The 26,500-nt window shown below is 36.9% G+C and overlaps 1 protein-coding gene across 1 annotated transcript; it reads right to left on the reverse strand.

Annotated features, from left to right (window-relative positions):
* Nucleotides 1–1,262: 1,262 nt before the first annotated feature.
* On the reverse strand, nucleotides 1,263–5,881 carry K441DRAFT_589446 (uncharacterized protein; the record flags this gene model as incomplete). The annotated part of the gene is made up of 2 exons (XM_067644770.1): nucleotides 1,263–1,399; nucleotides 5,782–5,881. The coding sequence occupies 2 exons, from the start codon at nucleotides 5,879–5,881 to the stop codon at nucleotides 1,263–1,265; spliced, it is 237 nt and encodes a 78-aa protein (XP_067497764.1).
* Between the last annotated feature and the right edge of the window lie 20,619 nt (nucleotides 5,882–26,500).

Here is a 26,500-nt window from a genome sequence, read left to right on the forward strand (position 1 = left end):
AGTAGGGCTGTATAAGGTCTTTAAAAAGATAGGCAACTTATATAAGGTAAAGCTCCCAGATTTAATTAGGGTGCACTCTATCTTCTTATTAGATAAGCTATAGAAAGCTATAAATAACTTATTACCCAAATAAAAGAATAAGCCTCCCCTACTAATTTAAGTAAACGGTAATAATAAATAGGAAGTTAACAAAATATTAGCCTATAAGATAGTATAGGGAATATTAAAATACCGTATTTAATAAAAGGGCTATAACCTGGACCTAATCTAGTACCCTATATAGAACTTTATAGGCTGCCCCTAGAAGCTTAAAAAGTTTTATAACTAATACCCTAATATACCTAGACCCCTAAAGTACCTAGAGAAGTAAATAAAATACTAGTATAATAAAGATAATAAGTTACCGGAGGAGTATAGGGACAAGAACGCCCTAAAGCCCTAATATAGCTATCTGCTAAATTCTGCCATATTCTACCGTTTTCTGCTAGTACTATAAAATTTTAGATATTTAGAAACTTTAACTACCGGTTAAAGTTACCTAATTAGTTAGATCTATGCTAAGACTTTTAGCGGCTACTCTTTCTAGCTTAGTGCTTTTACTTAACCTATAATTGCCTTTTATACTTAGTCCGGACGCACTTATATCCCCTTTTCCTTCTGATCTTATATTATATAATCTTATATTTTATAAGCCTAATACTACCCTATTTCTAATTAAGCCTAAAGGTAGGCTTTCTTTTAAAGAGGGGGGTAATGTAACGGCGCTATCGTATATTAGCTGCTAAATTCTACTATATTCTGCCGACCTGCGATTAGCTCGCCTAGAGCTAGCGCCTTAACAACTTACCCTATATATTTATTTACATCAGTCCTAGCGGCCCCCTTTTCCTTCTCCTTAGCTTAGTATCTTTATAATACAGCATTTTACAAGCTTTAGTTCCGGGGCATTTATATAAGCCGTAACAGTGAAGCCGTTATAGGACTTTATAGACGTGCTCCTTATATTCTAGCTTATTCTTAAAGTAGATTATAATATTATTTAAATAGGCCGCATAGACGTCGTTAAGGTAGTTAAAAAGTATATTATTTATATACCGCTAATATATAGCTAGTCCGTTAGTTAGTCTAAAAGGGAGTACCTTATATTTATACGTTCTGTAATAGGTCTAAAATATAGTAAAATCCTTAGACCTAGGGTTTATCCTAATTTAGTAAAAGGCCTAGCGGATATTAAGCTTTATAAAGACCTTAGCTCTACTTATTTAGGCTAGAGTCTTATTAAATAGGGGTAGCGGATAGCGGTCTTTGCGGGTTATATTATTTAGCTTATAGTAGTTAATATAGAAGTAAAGTCCTCTATTTAGCTTTTTAATAAAGAGAATAAGTAAGGTAATAGGGGCTTAGCTAGGCTTAATAAAGCCCTTATTTAGGTTATTAATAAGATATTACTTTATAGCCTATAATTTAGTAATAGACTGCTTATAAAGGGGGTTAAAGCTAAGGGTATTTTCCTTGCCCTACTTAATCTTAATCTTATAGTTATAAGGTTAGTAAGGTAGAAGTATATTAGACACTACTTTAGAGAATACGTCTTTAAATTTCTAGTGTTAATAGGGTAGCTTTTATTTTACTAATTCCTTATCTATAAGCTTACTTTCTTATCCACTAAGCTTATCTTCCTTTTCCTTAATTATTTAATTAATTTTGTATAAGCTAGTTATAAAGGCAATAGTATTAGGCTAAACCAAGTTCTAGTAGAATTCTATAGCACTAATATAGTAGACATTAACTGGTAGGAGGTCCGCTGGTTTCTTAATAGATATCTATTAGGTTATATTTTGCAGTATAGGGTTTATAGTCTTCCTTAGCTTACATTCTATTTTCCATAAGTTATTTTTCCTATTTATTAGTTTAGTATAGCGTCTAATATTCCTAGCTTTCCTTTATAGATGCATATAGCCTAAGTCCTCTATAGTTAACTTAGCTAGGTTACTACTAGCATCTTAGGTTTTTAGTATAAGTAGTATAATATAGCTAGTCTAGGGGCGGTGTAGTATACGGATCCGTTACGGGTTAAGCTATATATCTTTCTTAAAGGCCTAGTCCCTACGCATAGCATCTACTTAATAAATAGCACTAATCTAGGGCTATATAAGGTTTTCTATTATAATGCTAATTTATTTTATAAAAGAAGGGATTATTAGTAGGGTTTTAGGCCAGATAAGCCGCCTACTCTATACGTTAAGCTATAAGCCTAAATAGGCTAGCTATTTTCTTTTTAAGATTATATTATAGCTTCCTAGGTCCGTAATAAGGAAGGGAATATTATACTATCTTTATCCATGTCACGGGACGGGGGCAGTGGCTACAAAGCGTATGTATTTAAGAAGTCTATAAGACATTACACGATCAATTATAAGGGTCGAGGGCGTAAGGAGGTAATATACCTACGCGTAGCTGATATAAGCTATACGCGAGGTATACGCAAGAGCACGGGGCTCTCCTATAGAGGCCCCTGCAGTGGGGTTCTATAACACTACCCCCCCTCTTATAGAGGCGGAGCTTCGGCGACGCTGTGGTTACTATATATATATAGAAGAGACACTTAAGGTATAGAAAAGAAGAAAAAGGGGGTATCGCTAAAGGCTTAAAACAACATTATATAATAGGGCTTAGCATCTAAGAATCTAACTAATTAGATAACTTTAACCGCCGGTTAAAGTTCCTAGACATCTTAATAATATTCTAGTTATATAATCGCACTTTACCGCAACCTAATAGCAATTTAACGGCAATTTGCCCTTATATAGCAATATATAACGGTTTAACTCTATAAGGGCTTCTATAGAGGATTAGGTATAAAGTCTTTACTTAGGCCTAGTTTCTATAGGTTCGCATAGTAAAAGTTACTAATTAGATCCTTTGCATTTTTAAAGTCTTCCTATAGTTGCCATTCTAGCTAATTTATATTAAATCCTGTATATATAGCTCTGTAGTAGAGCCGTTGTCCTCTACCTTTGCCAAAGTATTTAGAGTTAATAATTTATTTAACGGTCTACTCCTTATAGTTCTTGTCTTCGTTCTTGTCTCGGATTAATACTAGTAGGGGTTTAGGCTGTGTCTGCCCTAGTAAGGGGTTAGGCTAATAAAGGTATAGTAGCTATAGGTAAAATACGGGCTATATTCTACGGGTAGCTAGGGCAGGTAAGAGTTCTAGCTTATATACGGCTCCCCTATTAATAACTCGTTTAATTAAATAGGGGCTAAGGTTTTTATAATTAAGTAACTTTATAGATCTCTGCGTAGAGATATTACGTGCATTTAGCTATACCTAGTCGCCAACACGTATCTCCAGTAGTGGCGTTCTATAATAGTTAGCAAAGTAGGCCTACTTTACTTAAGCCCAGGCCATTTCTCCCTTATAGTAGTCGAGTAGATTTTTTATACGGTCTGTATACTAGTTAGTAAGTAGCATCTTAAGGCGTTTTCTATATAGCAGTTTCTTATTAATAGGTTTTAGTGGCTCTATGCCGGATTAGGGGTAATAACCCTTATTCGCGAAGAACGGGGTAAGTCCTATAGTAGTTAAGACGTAATTATTTACTATAAATTTACCTAGTAGGAGGTAATCTACCTAGTTATCTTAACTATAGGCAACTACCTGTCGTAGGTACGCTTTTATACTGGCATTAGCGTTTTTCGGTTACCTAGTAGTTTTATAGTAGAAGGATATAGATATCTTAATAGAGATACTAAGGCGTTAGCAGATTCGTCTCTATATATTAGAGTTAAATTATATACCTCGGTCGGACGTAATCGAGTTAGGTAACCTATATAGTTGGTAAACTTTGTAGAGAAAGGCGTTAGTAACGTCGCTAATAGCTACACCTTCGGTTAGGACGTAGTGGCGCTCTTTTATAAGTTGGTATATTATTATAAGGATGTTCTTATAGGTACGGCTATGTCGTTTATAGGGTAGTAGGTTAATAATAAAATCTATAGCGATATCTGCCTATTGTCATATAGGTACTAATAGAGGGTGTAGTAGTCCTTAGTACTTTATATTAAAGGCCTTAGCGCGCTTATAACCATAGTAGGCGCCTATAAAGTATTTAACTAAGTCTATTATTTTTGGCCAGAAGTAGTATCGGCTAAGAAGCTTGTAGGTTCCTCTTTTACCTAGGTAGCCGCTTAATTGGAGGTTATAGGCTATTTAGATTAGTTGCTATTATAGATTTTCTAAGTTAGGGATAAATAGGCGGCCTCTATAATAGAGCCTATTCTCTTTTACTTTTAAGGCTGCTATATTAATCTAGCCTAAGCTTTAAAGGTTAGTAGGCAGCGTACAGGTGCCGGCGGTCTTTACGGTAATAAGTTAATGCAGTAATAAGTTAATAGAGGCGTTATATACTATAGTAATAAGCTTATTAATTTCGGGAGGTAACTTTAGTTCTGTAGTATAAAGCTAGGGTATAGTTAGCTCTATTATAGGTAGTATACCTAGGGCTAAATTTTATGCTTTTAGGATTGTCTATTATTAGAACTAATTATAGGGGTTATCTTTAGACTAAGGAAGGTCTTACGAGCGGCGTATTAGGCTATTAGGTTTAGTACCTTATACTCCTAGTCTATATACAATTTTAAAGTTAAAACTAGAGAGGAACTTATTTTAATATACTTAGCGTTGGTTTAGCTACTTTATGGTTATAAAGTACTTAAGGTTACAATAGTCCGTAAAGACTTTAGTTAGCTAGTTAGGCTCTACTAAGGAAAATTCTAGTTAAAATTCTTTAAACGCTTATATAATTATAAGGAGTTCTTTATTATAGATCTTATAGTTATACTTTTATAGTATAAGCTTAGATAAGTAAAATATAACTAAATAAAGAAGACCGTCGTCACCTATTTAGGAGAAGATGCCTACGTTAACGTGGTCTAAGGAGTTAGTTTTAAGGTAGAGTTGTTGTCCTAGTATAAAGTAAGCTAGGATATGTGCTTTAGTAAAGGCATTTTTAAGGTCTTAAAACGCCTTCTTATATTTAGGCGTTTAGGTAAAGCGTAGGTGCGTTTTTCTTTCTTTTGCAGAAAGGCCCTTCGTTCGCATTATTGCTATAAGTAGTACTACTACGTCTAAGAAGTTGTATATAAATTTCTAATAGAAGTTAGCGAAACTAAGGAAGGCTTATACGTCCTTAATACAGTTAGGGGCTTACTATTTGGTAATTATATATACCTTCTTAGGGTCTATACGGATACTCTTAGTGGTAATAATTAGTCTAAGGTATTTTACTTCTATAACTAAGAATTCACATTTCTTTAAATTAATATAAAGTCCTGCGTCCCTAAGGCGCTATAGGACCTTTTAAACGTGTTTAGTATGCTTAAAGGGGTTATTGCTATAAATAAGTATATTGTCTAGGTACGCAGAGCAGAAGTTATTAAGGTAGTCCCGTAAGGCGTTATTAATATAGCTTTAAAAGGTGTTTAGGCCGTTATATACGCCAAAGGGCATAACGGTATATTTAAATTGGCTAAAGCGCGATGCAAATACGGTTTTCTATTCGTTACCTTCCTATATTTAGAGATAATTAAAGGCGGCAATAATATCGAGCTTAGTATAGATTTTAGCTTAACTAAGCCGCTTAAGGGTCTTACGTATAAGCGGTACTAGGTATTAGTTTTTAATTATAATAGTATTAAGTCCTCTATAGTTAACACAGAATTAAATACCTCCTTTTAGCTTCTTAGTAAGAAGAATAGGGGCGGCTGCTAGTAATATACTAGGACGAATAAATCCTTTGTTGAGGTACTTATTAATATACTTTTTTATAACTAAAAGCTCGTCTTTTAATATTAGGTAGAGTCTCTTATAAGGTAGCATTTTTCCTTATTTAATATTAATAGTATAGTTATTAGGTCGATATAGGGGGAGTATATTTACGCTCTTTTATAAGCATATATTGGTAAAGTTGTAGTACCTCTTAGGGAGGAGCTTGCGGAGTTCTTTGTTGGTAAGTCCTTTTTTAAGCTTTATAAACTTCTTAAAGTCTAAAGGTAAAAGTCCGTAGAGTTCTATAGGGGCGTTATCTTCTAAAAGGTTAACTATATCTATCCTATTACCCTAGAGGACGTAGTCCTATTCTTTATTAAGCTTATATAGTTGTAATTAGGAAGCTATAGCAACGGTCTAGCCTTTTTTACGTACTATGCGGTAGAAGGCCGGGGCACTTATATAGTAGCAGTTAGTCGTAGGTAGGGTAATAAAGGGTTTCTTAGGTTAATATTTTAGGGAGTAAATAGAGGCGGCTAGGCTATGCCCTAAGCAAGTCTCTCTATAGTATTTAGAGTTAAAGGTTACTTCTTTCTTCTTCTAGTTAATGGCGGGGTTGTGTTATTTAAGCTAGTTCATTCTAAGGATAATAGGGTAGTTGGTAAATAGTGTTATATAGGCCCAGAGTTCTTCCTAGTGCCCATTTATATCTAGGTAGAGTTATACTATATAGGTAATCTTTTATGTGGTGCAATTACCGTTAATAAGTTATAGGGCGCGGGCTTTAGTAAGGGGTAAGGTAGATAGGTTATAAGTGCGCATAAATTAAGTATCTATAAATTTATTAGTAGCTTTGCAATTAATTATAAAACGGCTTTTATATTATTTTTTGGCAGTAGTTCCTATTATAGGTAAAACTATCTATTTCCGTTTATTTATCTTTATAGAGTTATCTATTAAGTAAGCCGATATATAGATCCCTCTATTATTAGGGCGTCCTAACCCGCGACTTAGGGCTAGGACTTAGCGTTTTCCGTTTCTATATCTAACTTTACCGCTATTACTATGTCTTTGTCTTATACGGTAGTAGCATATAGCAACGTATTTAGTATTTAGGGAATTAGGTTAGGTATTAGGCGGCGGCTACTAAACCTAGCTATTAGGTAGTTTAGGTTATCGCAATAATAGCCTTTTTAACGGCATCTATAGCAGCGTCTTAGTTTTTAGAGTAGCTCGCGCTCTCCATTTAGGAGTTTCTATAGGAAGGTTAGTATAGAGAAATTGATATTGGTTTTAGTAGTACTTGTTATGGGATACCCCCATGACACCTTGCATACGTCTACCTATTTCCACTAACTTAGCAATTAGAGACTAACTGCGAAATGGTAATCTAATGGCAATCTAATGGCAATCTAACGGCATTCTGCTATATTCTGCCAAGTTCTACTAAATTCTGCTAAGTTCTGCTAGGACTATAACCTAAACCCTATTCTGCCTATGGACGTATTAACTAAGTAACTAAGTTAACAATATATGCCCTCTCTTCCCGTTTTCCTACCTTCTTTCCTTATATAACGTTTTAACCTCCTTATATAGTTTATATATATAGCTTAATAATATTTACCTTACTATATATTATCGTCGCTTATATTTACTCCGTAACACTACGTTACGTTAATTACCTATACTACTATTAATATGTAGAATAAACCCAAAGCCCCTATAACGGCCGCTGGTATTATAACCGCACTTTAAAAATAATTAGCAGGGATACAGAAGTCTTTTATAGACGCCCTTAAATAGAATTAAGCCACTTTAAATTAACGATAAGCTAAATAAGAAGTATTGTGGTGGGGTAAAATAGGCCACTACTTAGTGCCTTGGCATTTTCCTGTATATATCGAGCCTTTGGCTTCTCTCCTTCTCTCCATCACGACCGACTGGGAATACATTCTTTTCTTTCTTCTTACTGACTGCTTTCCTACTGATTGATTACGACTGACTGACCGACCGACCGACCGACCGATAGACAGACAGCACTGTGACTTTCCTATCTGAGAGTGGTCGTACCCTCCCATATATTTTATGGCATTCCACGTGGGGACGACGGCAAGCTCTTTGGATTAGAAGTCTGGCATTTTATACACAACTATATACACAGGAGGTACGCAGGAATATACTACAGCTATAGAAGAACAGCCAGCTGCAGAAGAACCGCCAGCTAGATAGACGAGACAGCAGAAGCAGAGAATTACAGTATCGGACAATAAGGGGAACCAGGCAGTCCTGGAAAAGACAGGACAGGACAGCCAGACTTAACGCATAGGCCAAAGAAAGGCAAAAAGGGGTGGCAAAGGTCTCGGAAAGTTACGTAAAGGACGTTAAGCGAACCAGCGAGCCAATTAGACGACGTCGACCGGCAGTCGGAGTTACCCGATATCTCACCACCCGCGCGCGCACGAGCATGGCCAGAGCTTTATTGAAGATGTAGAGACGATAGGTAGCTAAGGGCCAACGAGATCTAAGGCATTTGGCGGCGAAGGAAGTTAGCGCTGCCCTTTAGGAATAGAAGAGAGAATACTAAGCAAGGTCGCAAGTACACGAGATCAGATCTGCCCTTGAAAGCTTCCTATTCTGGCTTAGCTTTATCTTCTTTTGGGTTATCCGGATTGTATCTGCGGCAGCTCTAGAGGCGTTCTATGAAGAAGTAGATGTAGGCGGAAGCGTAAGGCTTAGCAGCACCCTACCGCGCGGAGTAATGGCAGGCCAAAATAGACGGACGTATCGAGACCCGGCAGTAGTAGAAGATGGCGATTCTGTGCTCTCCCACGAAGACCGACCTCTAGGCGTTAAGAAGCAGCTAGAAGGAACCGAAGCCTATACTTCTTTTGCTGAGTATAAACCAACACCAGGACAGCTATCTGGGATACCCTCTGTCAAGACCACGGCCATGTAAGCAGACCTACCGTAGCGCTCACCTGTGACACCTAGGACCGATGGCCCTTAGCAGACGAAGGATGAGAGCCGTAAGGACCACCTGTAAGCTTCTAAGGAAGCTCTAGATGCACGTAGACAGCGGTCGACGGCTTAAGACAAGGTCTATGTTATGGTCCAGCCTATACCAGCCCCAGGAACTGTTGGAACTCCGTACTTTATAGGGCAGGACGTGTTACAGTTTATTAAGCAGTACGAACGGCTATGCGTCCGACACTATATAATGAGTGAGGAGAAGCACCAGGGCCTTTTGGAGTACTGCGATTACTGGATAGGGATGTGGATCTGAAGCTTGCCTGAATTTATAGCTGGTGACTGGACGGAGCTTATAAGAAAGCTTAGGGCAGAATACTGAGGAAGTGACCAATTTCGACAAATGGAAACGGTAGAATTCTTAGAAGCCTATGTATAGTAGTATAGGGACAATCCGCCAAACAGCATACGCGAGTACTGTAGACAGTTCGCATTGATCTTTTAAAAGGCTACTGAAGCTGGCAATTTGGATAACGGTTAGCGAGGATACTGGTTTGTAAAAGGACTTCCGCTTAAATATTAAAGACACGCTATGGCCAAAACGGGAGCTAACCTAGATAGACGAACGTCCTTTGACTTCTATTAGCTGCAAAAAGCCGTAGAGGACAGACTTAGTTTATATGAGGGCGCAGATTGTCTATTGAAAATGGACCCTAAGGATTAGGGCTTTTGTTAGCTGGTTAAGCAGTTTTGTAATCAGCAGACAGTTATAAGTAAAGATGCTACCCTTTGACCACCTACGATCTTTCAGCCAAATAAGACAGCTGACGCCCGTTAAGCCAGCTAGGAAACGGACCCAGAACTTAAGGAGCTCGACCGCAGGAGAGAAGGAAGACTTCTGGACCTAGTGAGACCAGGTATATACGGAGGAGCCCTAACGCAGCAGCAGTCACCACCCACCGTAGACCAGGAGATGGACGAAATGGTAAGCCAGTTGAGTCAAAAATTAAGCAAGACGGAGCTTGCGGCAGCTGTACAGTCGATGCCGTTCCTTAACCGAATCTGAAAGGACCTAGATAGGTTTATAACGCTATTAGATTAAGCTGCAGTTCAAGACCTAGCACAAGGATACAGCCTAGCACCAGGACACGAAGACTGGCGGAACAGTGCCTGAGCTCCCTTTGTCCCGCAAGACTCTCGACCTCCGTAGGATTGTTGATATCCGCAGGACTCCCGATATCCGCAAGATTCTACTGCCTTTGGACGACCGCAGCAGGACGTACGGGGTTAGCAAGGCACGCGAGGACAAGGCCGACGGACCTGTTTTGGATGCGGAGGGAGTTACCGTTTCACCGAGTACGAATGCTAAGGGCTTAGGGATCTTATTTAGCAAGGACTTGTACATCTGTCTGATCGAGGAAGACTAGTAGCTGGGATACGCGAGCGGCCTGGACCTGTACTTCTATGGCTCGGCAATAAAGGACGACTGAAGGGTATTAAGGACTGGCTCCGTACGTACTAAGGGATAGACCTAGATAGACCAAGGAAAGAACAGATGTAGTAGCGGGCCTTCCATAACGGAGCAGCGCTAAAGATTAGTGACGAGAAAAGTATAAACTGGGGGGACTACTATCAGAATCGCCTGACCCTTGAAGATAGCCGTGCAACTAGGATAGCTATAAAGCCGTAGGAGAACAATGTACGACCAGGAGATTACGTCTAGATTAGGTTACGGCCTACGGATAAGGCAGCTGAAGCTAGGGAAGACTATTATTAAGTGGTACCTATGGACGGATCGTCCGACCCTTGGTCGTGACCTTAGAGACGACCGTGCAACTAGGCTTCGTAGCAAGCACCGCAGCAGGCTCCGCAGCAGGCTCCGCCGCAGGTGTAGGATTTTTAACTAGGGGACAGTCAAGTTCTAAGGTGGGGGAGGGGACGTAGGTGACGGCCGGTAAAAGATTTCTATTTGTCTGCTTATTTACTGTATTTCCTAAAGCTCCTTTCTTGTTTACTTTCTTGATTGCGACGCGTTGACGCGTCCTACTGTAAAGATGTTAGTTTAGCTTACCGCCTGTCACCGAGCTAATAGCGATTTTCTATGCCCGGCACGGAAAATCCTGATTGGTCTATTCAGCAGTAGAACCGGCAGAACTCTACACCGCCCCTGGAATTCGATGATGCGCTAGCTGCACGATGAGAACGGCACCAAGAGCCTTAATTGATTGCACGGATATAGAGCTGATTGTATGATGCAGAGCTAGATGTAGAGCTGTACGCGGAGCCTTAATTAAACGACTGTACGGAAGCCTTGGTCTCGAATGACTGTATAGAAGCTATGGTTAGTTAAAGGAACGAATCAAGCCAGAGCCTTAATATTAGCACGTCGCCGTTACTGAATCGTATCAGTCGAATGTCGTTAAATTAGAGCCTTCGACCGGGCCGACTTTGTTCCTTATTCGAACGATAGCTGATTGTAGCTCTGCCCTGCCACCCGAATTCAGTACTGCACCGGCTGCACGATGAGAACAGACACCGCGGTAAGGAAGGGACCTATATACAAGGACAGCAGCATGATATTGGAAACAAGCACCGCGGAACCGTAAAGTAGTATACGAAGAGGCACTGATAAAGATGCTCTGCGAGAGATCGTATATAGGGCACAGCTGACCACATTAAGCCTAAGCCATTCTTATGCGACTGAAGATAGGACCGAGCCGTGTCTGGCTGAGCTAGTGAAGGACCTTGTTAGGGATTATAAGGGGAACAGGAATTGGACGTACAGGAACTAGCGCTTTTCCTTGGAGGTTGTCTGACGAAGGGCTGTATTGTGGATATAAGGCTAAGGGATATGCGATGGAGGTAGTTATAATAGCTGAGAAGCTGCTACCGGATGGTTTTGAAGGACGACTTAGATAAAGTATGGAGTCAGTAGGACAGCGATAAAGAGACTAGAAGTAGAAGATAATCCTAAGAGGGTTCTTAAGCCGGAAGAAGATTAAGGATATGTAAGTGTACTGCTAGCAGCGGGAACAAAGAAGCAGCCGTAAAAGCCTAAGGATGCACCAAAGAAGCTAAGAGCAAGGACGGCTTAGAAAAGGAAGAAAGCAGCTGTTAAGGACGTCCTATAAAAGCGCTAGGCCTGTTATAGTGGTTTAGAGGAAGCTACCGTTAGTGCTTGTAAAGAAGGAAGTCTTAAGACGGGTCTCTGGATTGGACGTCTAGTGGATACTGAGAGCCCTGATTATACGATGCGGAGCCTTAATTGACTGTATAGATATAAGGCTTTGACCGAACGACTGTGCAGCTAGAGTCTTGATCGATTGTCCGCAGATGCCGAACCTACGGATGTAGAGCCTTGATCGTATGTATAGCAGAAGATATCTTGAGTTAAGCTAGAGCCTTTGTCAAATCCTGATTAGTCGAACGCTGCCTCTACAGTTAAGTTGTTAAATTAGAGCCTTCGGTCGGGCCGACCTAATACCCTATCTGAACGTTAGTTGATCGTACGTTGTTACAGTTAAATTGAATCAGTTACCGTCGCCGTTAGACGTCTTTGATTAGCAGTTAAAGATTCTATAATAGTAGGTATGTAGGCACTAGACCTAATTAGGAAGCTAGTATACGGCCGGAAGAACGTCGGAAACACGGCCAATTAGCGTCTTGAAGCCTCTGCGAGAGTCTCTCCCTTTGGCCCCCCTTATTGATCGATTACTGCCCGTCTTGACGCCTATGGATTGGTTAACCAGAACGATCTTTCCTGCAGATATAGATATGGAGCTTTACACGGAGTCTTATATGGACCCTACGGATATGGAGCATACAGGTGCAGAGCCCCGATTGGACAACAGTATGGCAGCTTGACTGGACGCCTATAGATGCGAAGCCTTGATCGAACGGTAGATGCGGAACCTTGACCGATTGGACGTCTACACGGAAGCTTTGATTAACTGTCTACGAATGTAAAGCCCCAGTCGTATATGTAGTAGAAGACACCTTGAGTTAAGCTAGGGCCTTATTAAGTCTGGATCAGCTGAACGCTGTCTCCGCATTCAAGTCAGGATAGTCAGAGCTTTCGACCGGGCTGACTTTTTACCTTAATTGAACGACCGAACGATCAGTTGCAGCACGTCGTCGCCGACCAATTAGACAGTCTTCGTCCGACAGTTAAAGCAGGCATGTAGGCACCCACGCAGACACGGACGCAGACTATGCAATGCAGAGCTAGATGCAGAGTCTTGATATCAAACGGCCAGCCGAACAATTGAGTCGGGTTATAGCCTCTGCCGTCTTGATCGACTGCCCTACTACCGCTGCCGCTGCTGCTGCTATTCCGTCCGACTGTTCTGTCCCTCCTGTCTCAGCCGATTGCTCTGTCTCTACTGTTTTAGATCTGTACCGTTGCTAGATCTATCTTACTGCTAGAACTGCCGGATCTGCTATATCGTCCAACTGTTCCGACCGACCTGTTCTAGGCCTAATGCTGTTTTGGCTGTTCTACTGTTGCTCTCCCGACCGCCAGACCCTACCGTTTCGATCGCCCTGCCGCCGCCCGACTAGCTGCCTCCGACTGACTGCTACCGACCGTTCTGTTATTGACCGTTCTGTCACTGCTGCTACTGCTACTGCTATTGCTGCTACTGCTACTACTGTATCAACCGACTGCTACCGACCGACCGCCATCGACTATCTGCCGCTACCGAGATTTCTGCTACCAAAAGTTCTGCTGCTAGATGTCCTACTGCTTACTACACAGACCGAGTTCTTCTACCGATTGTTCTATTACTGACCGCTCTACTATTGACCGTTTTGCTTTGTCTTACTGCGCCAACTGTCTGCTTTTTACCATTACTACTACCGTTACTATTACTGCTGTTACTGCTACTACTGCTGTTACTGCTACTACTGCTGCTGCTGCTGCTACTGCTGCTACTGCTGCTACTGCTACTACTGCTGCTACTGCTGCTACTGCTGCTACTGCTATTGCCATTTCTGGTTTATAGCTATTTTGGTTACCGCTAGTAGGAAGGGCACTGTAGGATAGTTCTATAGGAGGGCTGAGGATGAGGTTACCTGTGTTCTTTTAGGGATATGCTTTCCTTTTCTATTCTGCTTTTGCTATTCTTTTATTTGGCTATTCTTCTATAGTATAGAACGTTAGGGGACAACGTTCTTGGTGGGGGAGGTATGTGGTGGGGTAAAATAGGCTACTACTTAGTGCCTTGGCATTTTCCTGTATATATNNAGCCTTNGGCTTCTCTCCTTCTNNCNATNACGACCGACCGGGAATANATTCTTTCCTTTCTTCTTACTGACTGCTTTCCTACTGATTGATTACGACTGACTGACCGACCGACCGACCGACCGACAGACAGACAGCACTGTGACTTTCCTATCTGAGAGTGGTCGTACCCTCCCACAGTATAATACTAGCAATTAATTAAGAACCTCTAAGAAGAAGTCCGCGCCCTTAAGATGCCTATATTAGGACCTTAAGACTAAACGCTATCTCTAGAGATAAATACGCGGAACGCGAGCCCCGAACCCGTAGTAGCTACTCACCCTAAGCTAACTACTACACTAAAACGATCCAAACGACTACTAGATCCCCTGGTATTTACTAGTAAATAATAAAAGCTCTAATTATTTCTAAGCTAGCTTAAAAATAAGCTAACTAGTAACGCTAACTGTTACCTAACTAAAGCTAACCGACTCTGTTACGCCCTAAGTCGACTAAAAGGAGATATAGCTAACCTTATTAAACCTCTTTAGCCAAACTTAGTGTAAAGCCTAGTTGTACTTCTTAAAGCTATATATAGTAACCTAAATCGCTAAGCTACTACTCAAAGAAAGATAAACTATATGACTTAAGAAATGAAAAGTTTCCTAGTATACTTCTTTAAATTTAACCGTTATGTAAAGAAAACAGGCTGGAACAACTCCGTACCAATTAACAGCCTTATTAAATCCCTAAGCCCTAAACTAAAAACCTCCCTAATAGGCGTAGACCTACCGAGAGCCCTTAATACCTGCGTAAACGTTATTAATAAACGGTATAATAATATACTACGCCTAATACCAAAGCCCGCCCCTTAATACAATACGGTAACCCTACAAACGTCTACTAAGTCATCTTAGCTTAAGCACCCTAACGCTATAGATATTAATACTAGGACCCCAGGATATACCCCACTAGGGTCCTCTAAATAAGAATGACGCATTAAGCTAGGCCTTTGCTTTAAATGTGGAAGTAACTTCTACCTCTCTAACTACTGCTCCGCCCCTTTTTAAAAAGACCTATAAATAGCTAACGCTAGCAGCCTACTGCTCTAATCCTCTAGCTACCGTCCCTAATCTTCATCTAGCTCTAGCTTAACAATTAGTAAGCACTATTCGTAAGGACGAAGCTCCAACTAACGTCCTATAAGAACCCCTCCCCGATTACCTCTAAAAGGAAGGTCCTAGAGCTAAGTCGCTCTCCGGGACGGCTCTACTATAGGATCTCATTAAACGCATTTAACGTCACGAACTCCGACTCTTAGGACTATAGTATAACCATTAACTGTTATCTTCGGTAGAATGGTTAATAGGCTAACGCTTAAATCCTAATTAATATAGGAGCTAGCGGCATAGGATTTATTAATAAGATCTTTGCATAAGATAATGGTTTTACCCTAACCCCCCTTAACCGGCATATTAACGTATTTAGATTTAATAGCAAACATACCGTCTTAGGCCGTATTACTTACGTGGTAACCCTAAGACTCTAATACCTAAACTATAAAGAACTGATTAAGCTTTTTATTACTACCTTAGGTTACTTAGTAATCCTTAAACAACCCTAGATAAAGCTACATAAGGTAACTATTAATTAGGACAACCTTAAGCTTCTATTTACCGCCTCCCGTTATAAGCAGAAGTGCTTTATAACTTACTACTTAGACCTAAAACCAAAATCTAAAGAATCCACCAGATTCCACTAACGTAAGATTTTCACTAATGTCCACTCCACGCCTAAGGAATCCACCAGATTCTACTAGCACAAGAATTCCACCGAATTTTACCGATATAAGAATTCCACCGACACCCACTAAGGATCCGAAAATTCCACTAAGCTCTATAAGTTATTACTAAGCACTACACCGCCCCAAACTAAGTAGAAACTTAAGCTTAGCATATAAAACTACTAGAAGGACTAGTATCCTATAATAAAAAGAATACTTAAAGAACCCGAACCTAAATCTAACACTAACTCTATACCTAATACTGAACCTAAACCTAAATAAGAAACTATAGACGAGCTGAACGAGCTTAGTACCCTAGATATCCGCATAATTAGAGCTACTTCGTTAGCGTAACTTACTAAGAAACCTAAATATATAATCTTTACTGTTACTATAGCTGATATTAAGAAGGCCTTAATACTAAAGAAGCACACTAACTCTGCTATAAAGGTACTAGTAGAATACTATAACCGCCTAGAGGCATTTTTATAGAAGGAAGCCGATAAGCTACCGGTATAATGGAGCCTTATAGTAGATACTACGGTAGGCTCGTTAATAGGCTAGGTATGTAGGTGTTAAATAAAGTTAACAACTTAATAACAACTGGTGGAGTGGTTACCTAATAGATTAACTCCAATTATATTCTAAGAATCACTACAAGGAAGGAACTATCTAGGTAGGGACTAAGGGTCCTTAAATATATAACTATACTCCTATAAAATCCTTCTTATANNTAATATANNNNTTATATATAAGGTANNTAAGTTCCTNTNATTNCTNTTATTTAANACGTAGCATATTATATAACCTTAGTTACTATTCCTTATTATATAGTTTTACTAGTTCTATACTAGACTGTGCTTTTATTAACTAACTAGCTTCTTCTAACTCTTCTCTAAGTAGTTATAACATTATACTTAAAGCGTCCGTAACACCATCTCCCTCCTCTTTATCTTTATCCTTAAAGATACCTAGTATCTCCAAGTTGTTTACTAGAGGTATAATATCTATCTAATTAATTTAGTTAATATTGTTACTTATTATACCTAAAGCATCTTCTTCTTTACACGCGTAACGTTATACCTATACTATTACTGCCATATTATCGCTTAGTAAAATTATACTATCTCTATATTCTCGTTATGCGAAAGAGGGGTTAGTTTATATTGCGCTGGTAAGTCCCTTGTCTTAATAACCTTCCTTTTACTTAGAGTGTACTAAAGTAAACGTTTAATTATCTTATGATATTCGTTCTACTTCTAACGCTAAGTATACGCGTCCTATAACTTTTAATAGTCTTTAAGTTCCCTAAGTAATTTATTATAGGGTTTTATNTTTAATCTNCTNCTATAAAGCTTAATNGTAANCTAGCGCAGGCCCTTANTAAGCTTAAGCGNTCTTANGATGCGGAATANAAGGCCCTAGATGCTTATATCGCGGCGTCTACCTAGCTGCTTCGTCTTAAGAAGGTCCGTAAGAAGGTCCGTTTTAAGGAGTAGAAGCTTATAGAATAAGGTTTATAGGAACTTAGTAATAAAAGAATAGATTCTCTTCTAACAAAAAAGGAAATAACTCTAAGTAGTTCGGTAGTCGCTCTTCCTAGGTCCCCCTTAGGTAACTTATTCTTTAGCGATCCTTCTTTATTAATACTGCCTGACCTTTTTTCTTTTAATACTCCTATACCTTTNCTATAGCGTTCTTTANGTTCTNTAGTAGCTCCTAGGTAGTCTTATTATAGCCTATCTACTTTACTTCGTACTATATTTTATTGTTAACGTCCTTATAACTAACGATCTTTAAAACTTGCTACTTGTCTTCTTCCTATCCTCTATATATGTCTGTCTTATAGACCAGTGGCTTAACATTCCCGTATACTAGCTTTAGCATTATAATATACTATATAGGGTAGATCTTTATCTTAGCTGGTAGGTTTAACTTAAATATAACTAATAAAATTCTTTATATAATTTTAAAAGGTCCTAGTCTAATGTAGTCTAACTTCTTACTTAGTTGTTAACTCTTAAAATTTTTGTGTAGTAGCTATACTTTATCCCCCTCCTTAAGATCTGGTCCCTTAGATCTCTTAGCATTATAGTACTTTTTTATTCTTTACTATACTACCTTAGCTGTTTCTATAAGGTCTGTATAAAGATTTATTAAATTCTCTATTCTTTACTTAGCTATGCTACTTATCTTCTTTACTTAATATAGCGATAATAAGGTTCTTAGTTCGTATCCATAATTCGCCTTAAATAGTAATATACCTATTCCTTCTTATAGTATTGTATTATATATAAACTATATAACTAGTAATAGCGATACCTAATTATTCTGTGTATAATTAATATAATATCTTAGATACTGCTCTAGTGTCTAATTTAATCTTTCCATTTAACCATCTGTCTATAGATAATATGCGGTAGAAGTTACTACTTAAACTTCTTACTCTGCTAAGAATACTTCCTAAAATACTGCTATAAATCTTAGATCTTTATTTAATATAATCTTGCTTAGTACTCTATATCTTATAAACACTTCTTTAATATAGATTCTAGTGATATCTTCCGCTAATATTTCTTTTATATATGCTATAAAGTATCCCCACTTTATAAGCTTATCTACTATTACTAAGATTACATTATAATCTTATCTAGTAATAGGATCTCTTAATTTTAGCAACTTAATAATAAAGTCCTATAATATAACCTCCTATAGTCTTTCTAGTATCTTAATAGGTTATAGCCCTCCGTATAGCTTATGCCTTATTAGTTTATTCCTTTAGTAATCTAAATATTCCTTTATAACTTATCTTGCTAGTCCCTAGATTTTATTAATAATATATTCTTCTTAAAGTCTTAATATTAAGCCTATAGCTCCATTATATCCTTAAGTTAGTCCTTTATAAAATAACTTAATAAACTCTTTTGCGATAGATCTTAGTATATACGTCGCTTTTTAATTTTTATATTGCTCTAAATCCGGATCCTCTACCTATATGTCTTGGATCTTCTATATCTAATTACTCTCTAGTAATTCGTAGATCTATTCTTCTTATATTACTATAATTTTTAGATAATTATATCTAATTAATCCGTCTATATCTTTTTACAATAAAGCCCCTAATAGCTTTTTATTATTTTATAGTTTAGTCTTTTTACTTAAAGTATCTGCCTATGTATTCTCTGTGCCCTTAGTATACTAAATCTTAAAATGGTATTCTGTAAGTATCTTTGCCTATCTAACCTATCTCTAATTAAGTTCTTTTGTTATTAGGAACCCTATTAGGTTCTTATAATCTATCTTAACTATAAATAGTTTCTTTATGCCTTATAAGAATGCTCTCTATTCCCTAAGTACTATAACTATACCTAATAACTCCTTATTATAAATATTATAGTTTAGTTCTAGTAGTGTTATCTTTTAACTATAATATGCTACTAGGTGCTATTTATCCTTATATTTCTATAGGAAGCACACTTCTAGTATATAGTCTAATGTATCTGTTTCTATAACCGTTTCTAACTTTAGTTAATAGATTTTAAGAACTAGTTCCTAGGTAAATAACTATTTAACTTTTTTAAATAGTTCCTTTTGTTCCTTTCCCTATATCTATAGTTCTTCTTTCTTTATTAATCTTATAAACGGCTTAATATTCTTTAACTATTAAGCTATAAACCTTCTATAGTAATTATAAAACCCTAAGAATAACCTTAACTATGTTACGTTCTCTAGTTTTTACTAATTTACTATAGCCTCGATCTTCTTTAGATCTATACTAAGCTGGCCTAGTTTAATAATAAATTTAATAAAATCTATCTTCCTAGTAAAGAACTCGTATTTCTTAATTGCTACTAGTATCTATTTTTTATATAGTCTCTTTAAAACCTATTTAATGTATTCCCCGTACTCTTTTTTGCTTATTAAGTAGATAATAATATTATTAAGGTATACTATAATAAATTCATCTAAGTGTTCTCTTAATATATTATTAATACGCTTTTAGAATATTGCTAGTGCGTTTATAAGCCTAAATTGTATAACTAATAGCTTATATAGTCCTTTCTTTAACCTAAAAGCTGCCTTTTATTTATCGCCTTCCTTAATTCTAATCTAATGGTATGCCTATCTTAGATCTATCTTTATAAAGATTTACGCATTACTAATCCTATCTTAAATTTCGCTAATTAAGGGTAAAGGATACCTATCCTTTTTGGTAATACTGTTTAACTATCTATAGTTAATGCATAGCCTAAGTTTTTTATTCTTCTTTGGTATAAATAGTACTAAATAACCTGCTAATAACTGCGATAGTCTAATATATCTCTTTTAAAGATTTTCCTAAATAAACTCTTTTAATGCCCTACCCTCTTCTTTGGTAAGCTTATAGATTAGAAAGAACTTTAGACTTATTCCCTCTTTTAACTCTATCTTATAGTTCTATGCTGTATAATTTAATAGCTTTTCACTTTCTAGTAACTATAGCTTTTTGCTATACTTATAGTATCTCTTTAGTATATAACTTAATCCTTAATTGGTCTCCTTATATATTGCTCTAACTTAGTACTATACTAACTTGGTTTATTATTGCATCTTATAGCGTTATATATCCCTAATATTAACTTAGCCTATAATCTAATTAATCTTTAGATTATATTCCTATAACTAAGGNATTCCTAATACTGCCTTATTATTNCNTAATAGTAATATATTAAAAGACATCTNAATNTNTCTCCCTTTAATNGTTAACTAAATAGGTCCTATTTTAAGATTAATAATACCTCCTCTATAGGCTATTAGATCTCCTAAAATTGTTACTAGTAGGTAAGGGTGCTTCTTTTATCTGTGTGGTAGCCCCATCCGTTCTACTACTACTAGTAAGATATAGTTCCTTATTACTCTACTATCTACTAATACTTTAAACTGTTAATCTTACTAATTAACTTATAAATTTAGGCGTTGTTCTTAAATTCCTTTAAGGGTCTAAGGCTTTACTACTGGTTCCCTCTGGTTCTATAGGCCTCTACTTTTCCTAACTATTGGCTACTTAATTCTGTCTATACTTAGTCTAACTTAGGCTAATACTTAGTTCGCTTTTTTTCTTTAATATGCTATAGATAGGTGTTTTCTAGATATTCCCACTATTATTATCTATTTAGGTATTCTTCCGTAAGAAATCTTCCTAATTAAAGTATTAAGTCTCCTAACTTTTAAACTTTTACTAAATGCCAGCCGTGTATATACTTGGTATTTCTATACTATTACTTATCTAGCGCCTAATATATCCTTATAGGGTATTTCTAATTCTTTTCTTTTAGATTTTTGTGCATTTTATATATATTGTCTACGTATACAATCCATAATAGCGTATAGTGTGCTAGGTTCTTTAGGTTAACTCTTAACTCATCTTTATCCTTAAGATTAAACCTCTATTATGTTAATCTAAACGTTATAACTTTATTTATAGGTACTAAGATACGTCTTTTACTTTTCTAGTCCTCTAATTATTCCTCTAGATCTTTTAATATTATAATTAAGGCTCCCTTAATATAATTTATTGCTTTTTCCGTAATTAGGTGGTCTTAGATAACTCTTTCGTCTAACTATATATAGAAATCTTCCTACTTATCGTTGTGCCTTTGCCTATACTACTTTTGGTATAGCTACTAGAGTGTGTATAGCTTATCCATAAGGAAGTATCTTCTTATTACTGCGTTATAATAGCCTTTTATATGTTGTTCTTTGAACCTAGTTAGAATTTCTAGATCCTCTTTATTTTCTAGTTTAGTAAGCTACTTAGCTTTTAGTATGCCTGCTCTCGGCCTATTAGTAATTCTTTATACTAGCGCTCTGTCTTATATATAACCTAGTATACTAGATCTTATATCTAGTTTCTTTTCTTACTATACAGTAATTCTTACTCTAAATTCCGTTATAGTTTCTTTTACTTTTCGCCTTATAAGTAGATCCTTAAAGTTATCCTACTTCTTAATCTTAGTATTAAACTCTTAATCTTCAGTCTAAATATCTTGTCCTATTAGTAAGTCCTCTAGGTTTATATATTTATCTCCTAATCTAACTACTATTTGTATTGTAGATTCTCTAATCTATAGCAAAGCCGCTTGCTTCTTACTTATAGGTGTCCTTATTTATACTCCAAATTCTTAACCCCTTAAATTCTTTAATCCTGAGCTAACTTCTAACTTAAGTTTAGCTCCCGCCTTAGTTTAACTAGGCGTCCGTGGTGTTTTTATCTCGTCTTAAGAGTCTTAAATCTTACTTATCTTATCTTAAGAATTTTGTGCCGTTGGGAACACTTATCCTAAGCTTATTTATATATTCTTAAACTAAGCTACTACCCTGCTCCATTAGTTTTTGTCCATTAAAGGTCCTTAGGTATACCTTATCTCGTCTTAAGAATCTTAAGCCTTTGGCCTTTTGCCTTTATTAAGTGGTAAGCTAGCACTAGCAGTTATCTGCTTGCTTAATCGTCCTTAAATATTACTCCTTCCGTCTTATAAAGCAATAGATGCTGTATCTAACGGTATTATAATGCCCGTTACTAAACCTTACTCTATAGCGGTCTTAGTCTCTACTTTTATTGCGTTATTAAGGTTTAAATACCCCTAGTTAGTTCCTTTACTGTTCTTATTACTGTTAATTAATAAGTACTTTAACTCTATTATTATTGTGGCTAATCTTTATCTATATATTACTATAATATCTTAATCTAGCTTATAGAGTTAATCTTATTCTTTATCTAACTCTCTAGTTCCTTTAAGTCCTCTTAACTCTAGCTCTTATAGCTAATAGCTTGCACTATACTTAGCGTCTTTATAAATTTAGTATACGTTGTTATAATAAAACGCAAAACTTCTAATTAAATATTCTTTTGTTCCTTATAGTATACTATTATCCCTTTATACGTATATATTATATACTATTAGTCTAGTTCCCTTTACTGCGTAGTAACTCTAACTACTTTTATAGTCTCTGGCAAAATAACCCTATTTCCTACAATTTATATAAACTTTATCTTTAAACTATTACTTTTATTATAGAGTCCGCTTAAATATCTTCTACTACTACTAAGATTCTTGGTTTAGCCTATGCTCCCTAGTCCTATAATTACTTAATCCTTAACCTCTAGGTTTTTATAGTTTCCTACTCCATCTCTTATAGGTTTCTTTAGTACTACTTAGGTCTATTAGCTTTGCGCTATACTATAGTTTCTAACTTAGCTTTAGTTATTGCGTGCTTTGCGTCTTATACAACTATAGAACTTTATCCTAACCTCTCTTAGTCTGTTCCCTTTAGAAGATCCTATTATTAATCTTAATTACTTAATTAATTAATTCCCTTAGGGTATCCACATCTTTTATTAGAATAATTATATCCTAGACTTTAGCCTTAAGTCCCTATTTATACTATACTATAAGCGCCCTATTATTTTACTTAACTTATATCGCTAACGTTTGGAACTACGTTATATATTTAATGGCTAAGGTTTATTACATAATATCTTAAAGTTTTCTTTCCGCCGTGGTTGTTACCTCTAGGTCTCTAAATATCTATATAAGTTACTCTATAAATCTATTCTAGCTTAAGAACATAAACCGTACTTCCTAGTTTATTATTATTATTCTATTTACTTATATCTCTGTAAGGTAAGGCTTAAACTATTTAAGTGCTTTTCCTAATAAGAATAATCCTGTATACGCTATTTAATCTATAAGTATTACCAGCTTTACTCCCTCTTACGCAACCTTAAAGTGTATTTATATAAGAAATCCTTTAAGCTTTAATATCTTTCCTAAGAATCTTTTAATTAATAATAACTTAACCTTTGCTGCTTCTATCCCATTAACCCTTTATTTAAGTACCGTATTATTTTCCATTAGTTAGTTAACTATTTCCTATAATTACCCTACTATCACAGGCTGTTACGAGTTAGTGTCTACTATACTAGTGTCATTACCTAATCTTAAAGTAGTTGCCGCCGTCGATGGCGTTATAGTGGCTGCTTTTGGTGGTATATTATTTAACTTATTAAAACCGTAACTATAGTAGTAATTATATAACGGAGCCTTATAGTAAATACTATAGTGGGCTTGTTAATAGGCTAGGTATATAGGTATTAAATAAAGTTAATAACTTAATAATAACTGGTAGAGTGGTTACCTAATAGATTAACTCTAATTGTATTCTAAGAATTACTATAAGGAAGGAACTATCTAGGTAGGGACTAAGGGTCCTTAAATACATAACCGTACTCCTATAAAATCCTTCTTATACGTAATATACGGGTTATACATAAGGTACGTGAGTTCCTCTCATTCCTCTCGTTTAATACGTAGCATATTATGTGACCTTAGTTACCATTCCTCGTTATATAGTTTTACCGGTTCCATACTGGACCGTGCTCTTATTAACCAACTAGCTTCTTCCGACTCTTCTCTAAGTAGTCGTAACATTGTACTTAAAGCGTCCGTAACAACCGGAACACCAATTATACGACTATAAGATTGTACTTAAAGAAGGAAAGCAGCTTGGATTTGGACCCTTATACGGGATGTCCTAAAACGAACTCTAAGTACTATAAAAGTATTTAGATAAGAACCTAAGTAAAGGATTTATTAGAGTAAGCTTATTGCCTATAGCCGTACTAGTGATCTTCGTTAAGAAACCTAGCGGCGGTCTGCGCTTCTATATAGACTACTAAGCTCTTAACGCCGTTACTATTAAGAACTAATATCCAATTCCGTTAATATAGGAGATACTAAACTAACTAAGTAAGGCTCGCTACTATACGAAGCTTAATATTATCTCTGCATTTAACCGTCTCCGCATTACAAAAGGGGACGAATGGCTTACTACATTTCGTACCCAATATGGACTATTTAAGTACTTAGTAATACCCTTCGGCCTCACAAACGCTCTAAGCTCGTTTTAATACTATATAAATAATACCCTACGCCCCTACCTGGACATCTTCTGTACTACTTATATTAACGATATCCTAATATATAGTAATAACCTAACCAAACATCGGAAATATATTAACTTTATCCTATAAGCCCTATACGGAGCTAGTCTATAATTAGATGTAGATAAATGCGAGTTTTATAAAACGGAAGTCCTATACCTTAGACTCCTTATTTCTATAAACGGTATATAAATAGACCTAAAGAAAGTTAAAGTAATTATAAACTGGCAAGAACCTAAAAACGTTAAGGACGTAAGAGCCTTTATAGGATTTGCTAATTTCTACTAACGGTTTATTAATAACTTCTCCGCCCTAGTTTTACCCCTTATAGCTCTAACCTAAAAGGACAAAGTCTTTGTCTTTAATAAGGAATATAAGAAGGCCTTTGCCTACCTAAAGGTTATATTTACTACTGTGCCCGTACTCTAATACTTTAACCTAAACCGAATAAGTGTTATAGAAGCCGACTTATCTAACTATATTACTGGAGGCATCTTGTCTTAATATAACGAGGATAGAGTATTGCACCCTATAGTATACTTCTTAAAATAACTAAGCCTAGCCGAATGCAACTACAAGATCTACGATAAGGAATTATTAGCTATTATTAGATGTTTTAAACAATGGCGACCTAAACTAGAAGGCGCTGGATTTTTAATTAAGGTCCTTAGCGACTATAAGAACCTATAGTACTTTATAACCACAAAACAGCTAAGTTTTTTTTTTTTTTTTTTTTTTTTTATATCCATTGTATTATACTACATACAATACTGCGCATGCAGCCTCTAGGCTATGGCGCTATAGTTCTATATACATGAATCCTTCCTAGGCAGCTTAACATGTACTAGTAGCTAAGTGGACACTCCGGCCCGTTTTTAAATACTAGGGGAGTCCTAGCCTATTGGTGTTTTGTCCTGATATTTTGCTTACTATGGTCCAGTTTACACCAAGAAAATCACACGAAAATCCTGGCTCTTTTATCTATTTCTGCCGTATTCTGCCGTTCCTAGAGTAGAAAAAGCGCTCTAAAGGTAGATTTTTAACGTAGTTTTGTATATAAGAATAAGAGAAACCATATAGCTTACTAGCTTGAAAGTAGCTACCAATTACCCCCATACGACTGTTTAATTCTGTACCCTATTCCTTCTCCTTGCTAAAGAAATGGGTAGGGAATTAGTAATTAGTAGGTACTCTCCCCAAAAGTAACCTACTAATCCTATATTTACGCTCTAGAAAACGGGTATTTTATAAGGGCGAACCTCGTTACGTAAACCCACTCCCATAGGAAAATTTTCACGAGGTTGTCTTGTATAGGGTATAAACACCAATTCGCCTATACACCTTATATTTAACGTGCTAAAGTAACACGGGCCGGCCCCCTTCCCCTATCCCCTACTATAGCTACCCTAGCAGTGCATCGTCTGCGGTACGCCTGCGGTGCGCCTGGGTACGCCTGCGGTCCTCTATAGTTTAATCACCTATAGCGCGACAGCCGTGGACCGGTTGCAGTAGAGGTCGTCTGCTCTGCAGCAGACTGGTTATAGAGGAGGTCGTCTGCCCTGCAGCACTGAGTTCTATGGTTGAGGTAGAGGAGGGTCGTCTGCCCTGCGGCAGCAGACGGGTTGTAGAGGAGGTCGTCTGCCCTGCAGCAGACGGGTTGTAGAGGAGGTCGTCTGCCCTGCAGCAGACGGGAACAGCTAAGTTATTGTTAGGCCCGCTAGTTAGAATATCTATCTTGTTTCCGATTCTTAATTACGTACTATTTAGGCGTCTAAG

The sequence above is a fragment of the Cenococcum geophilum genome (assembly GCF_001692895.1).
Source record: "Cenococcum geophilum 1.58 unplaced genomic scaffold K441scaffold_70, whole genome shotgun sequence".
NCBI lineage: Eukaryota > Fungi > Ascomycota > Dothideomycetes > Gloniales > Gloniaceae > Cenococcum > Cenococcum geophilum.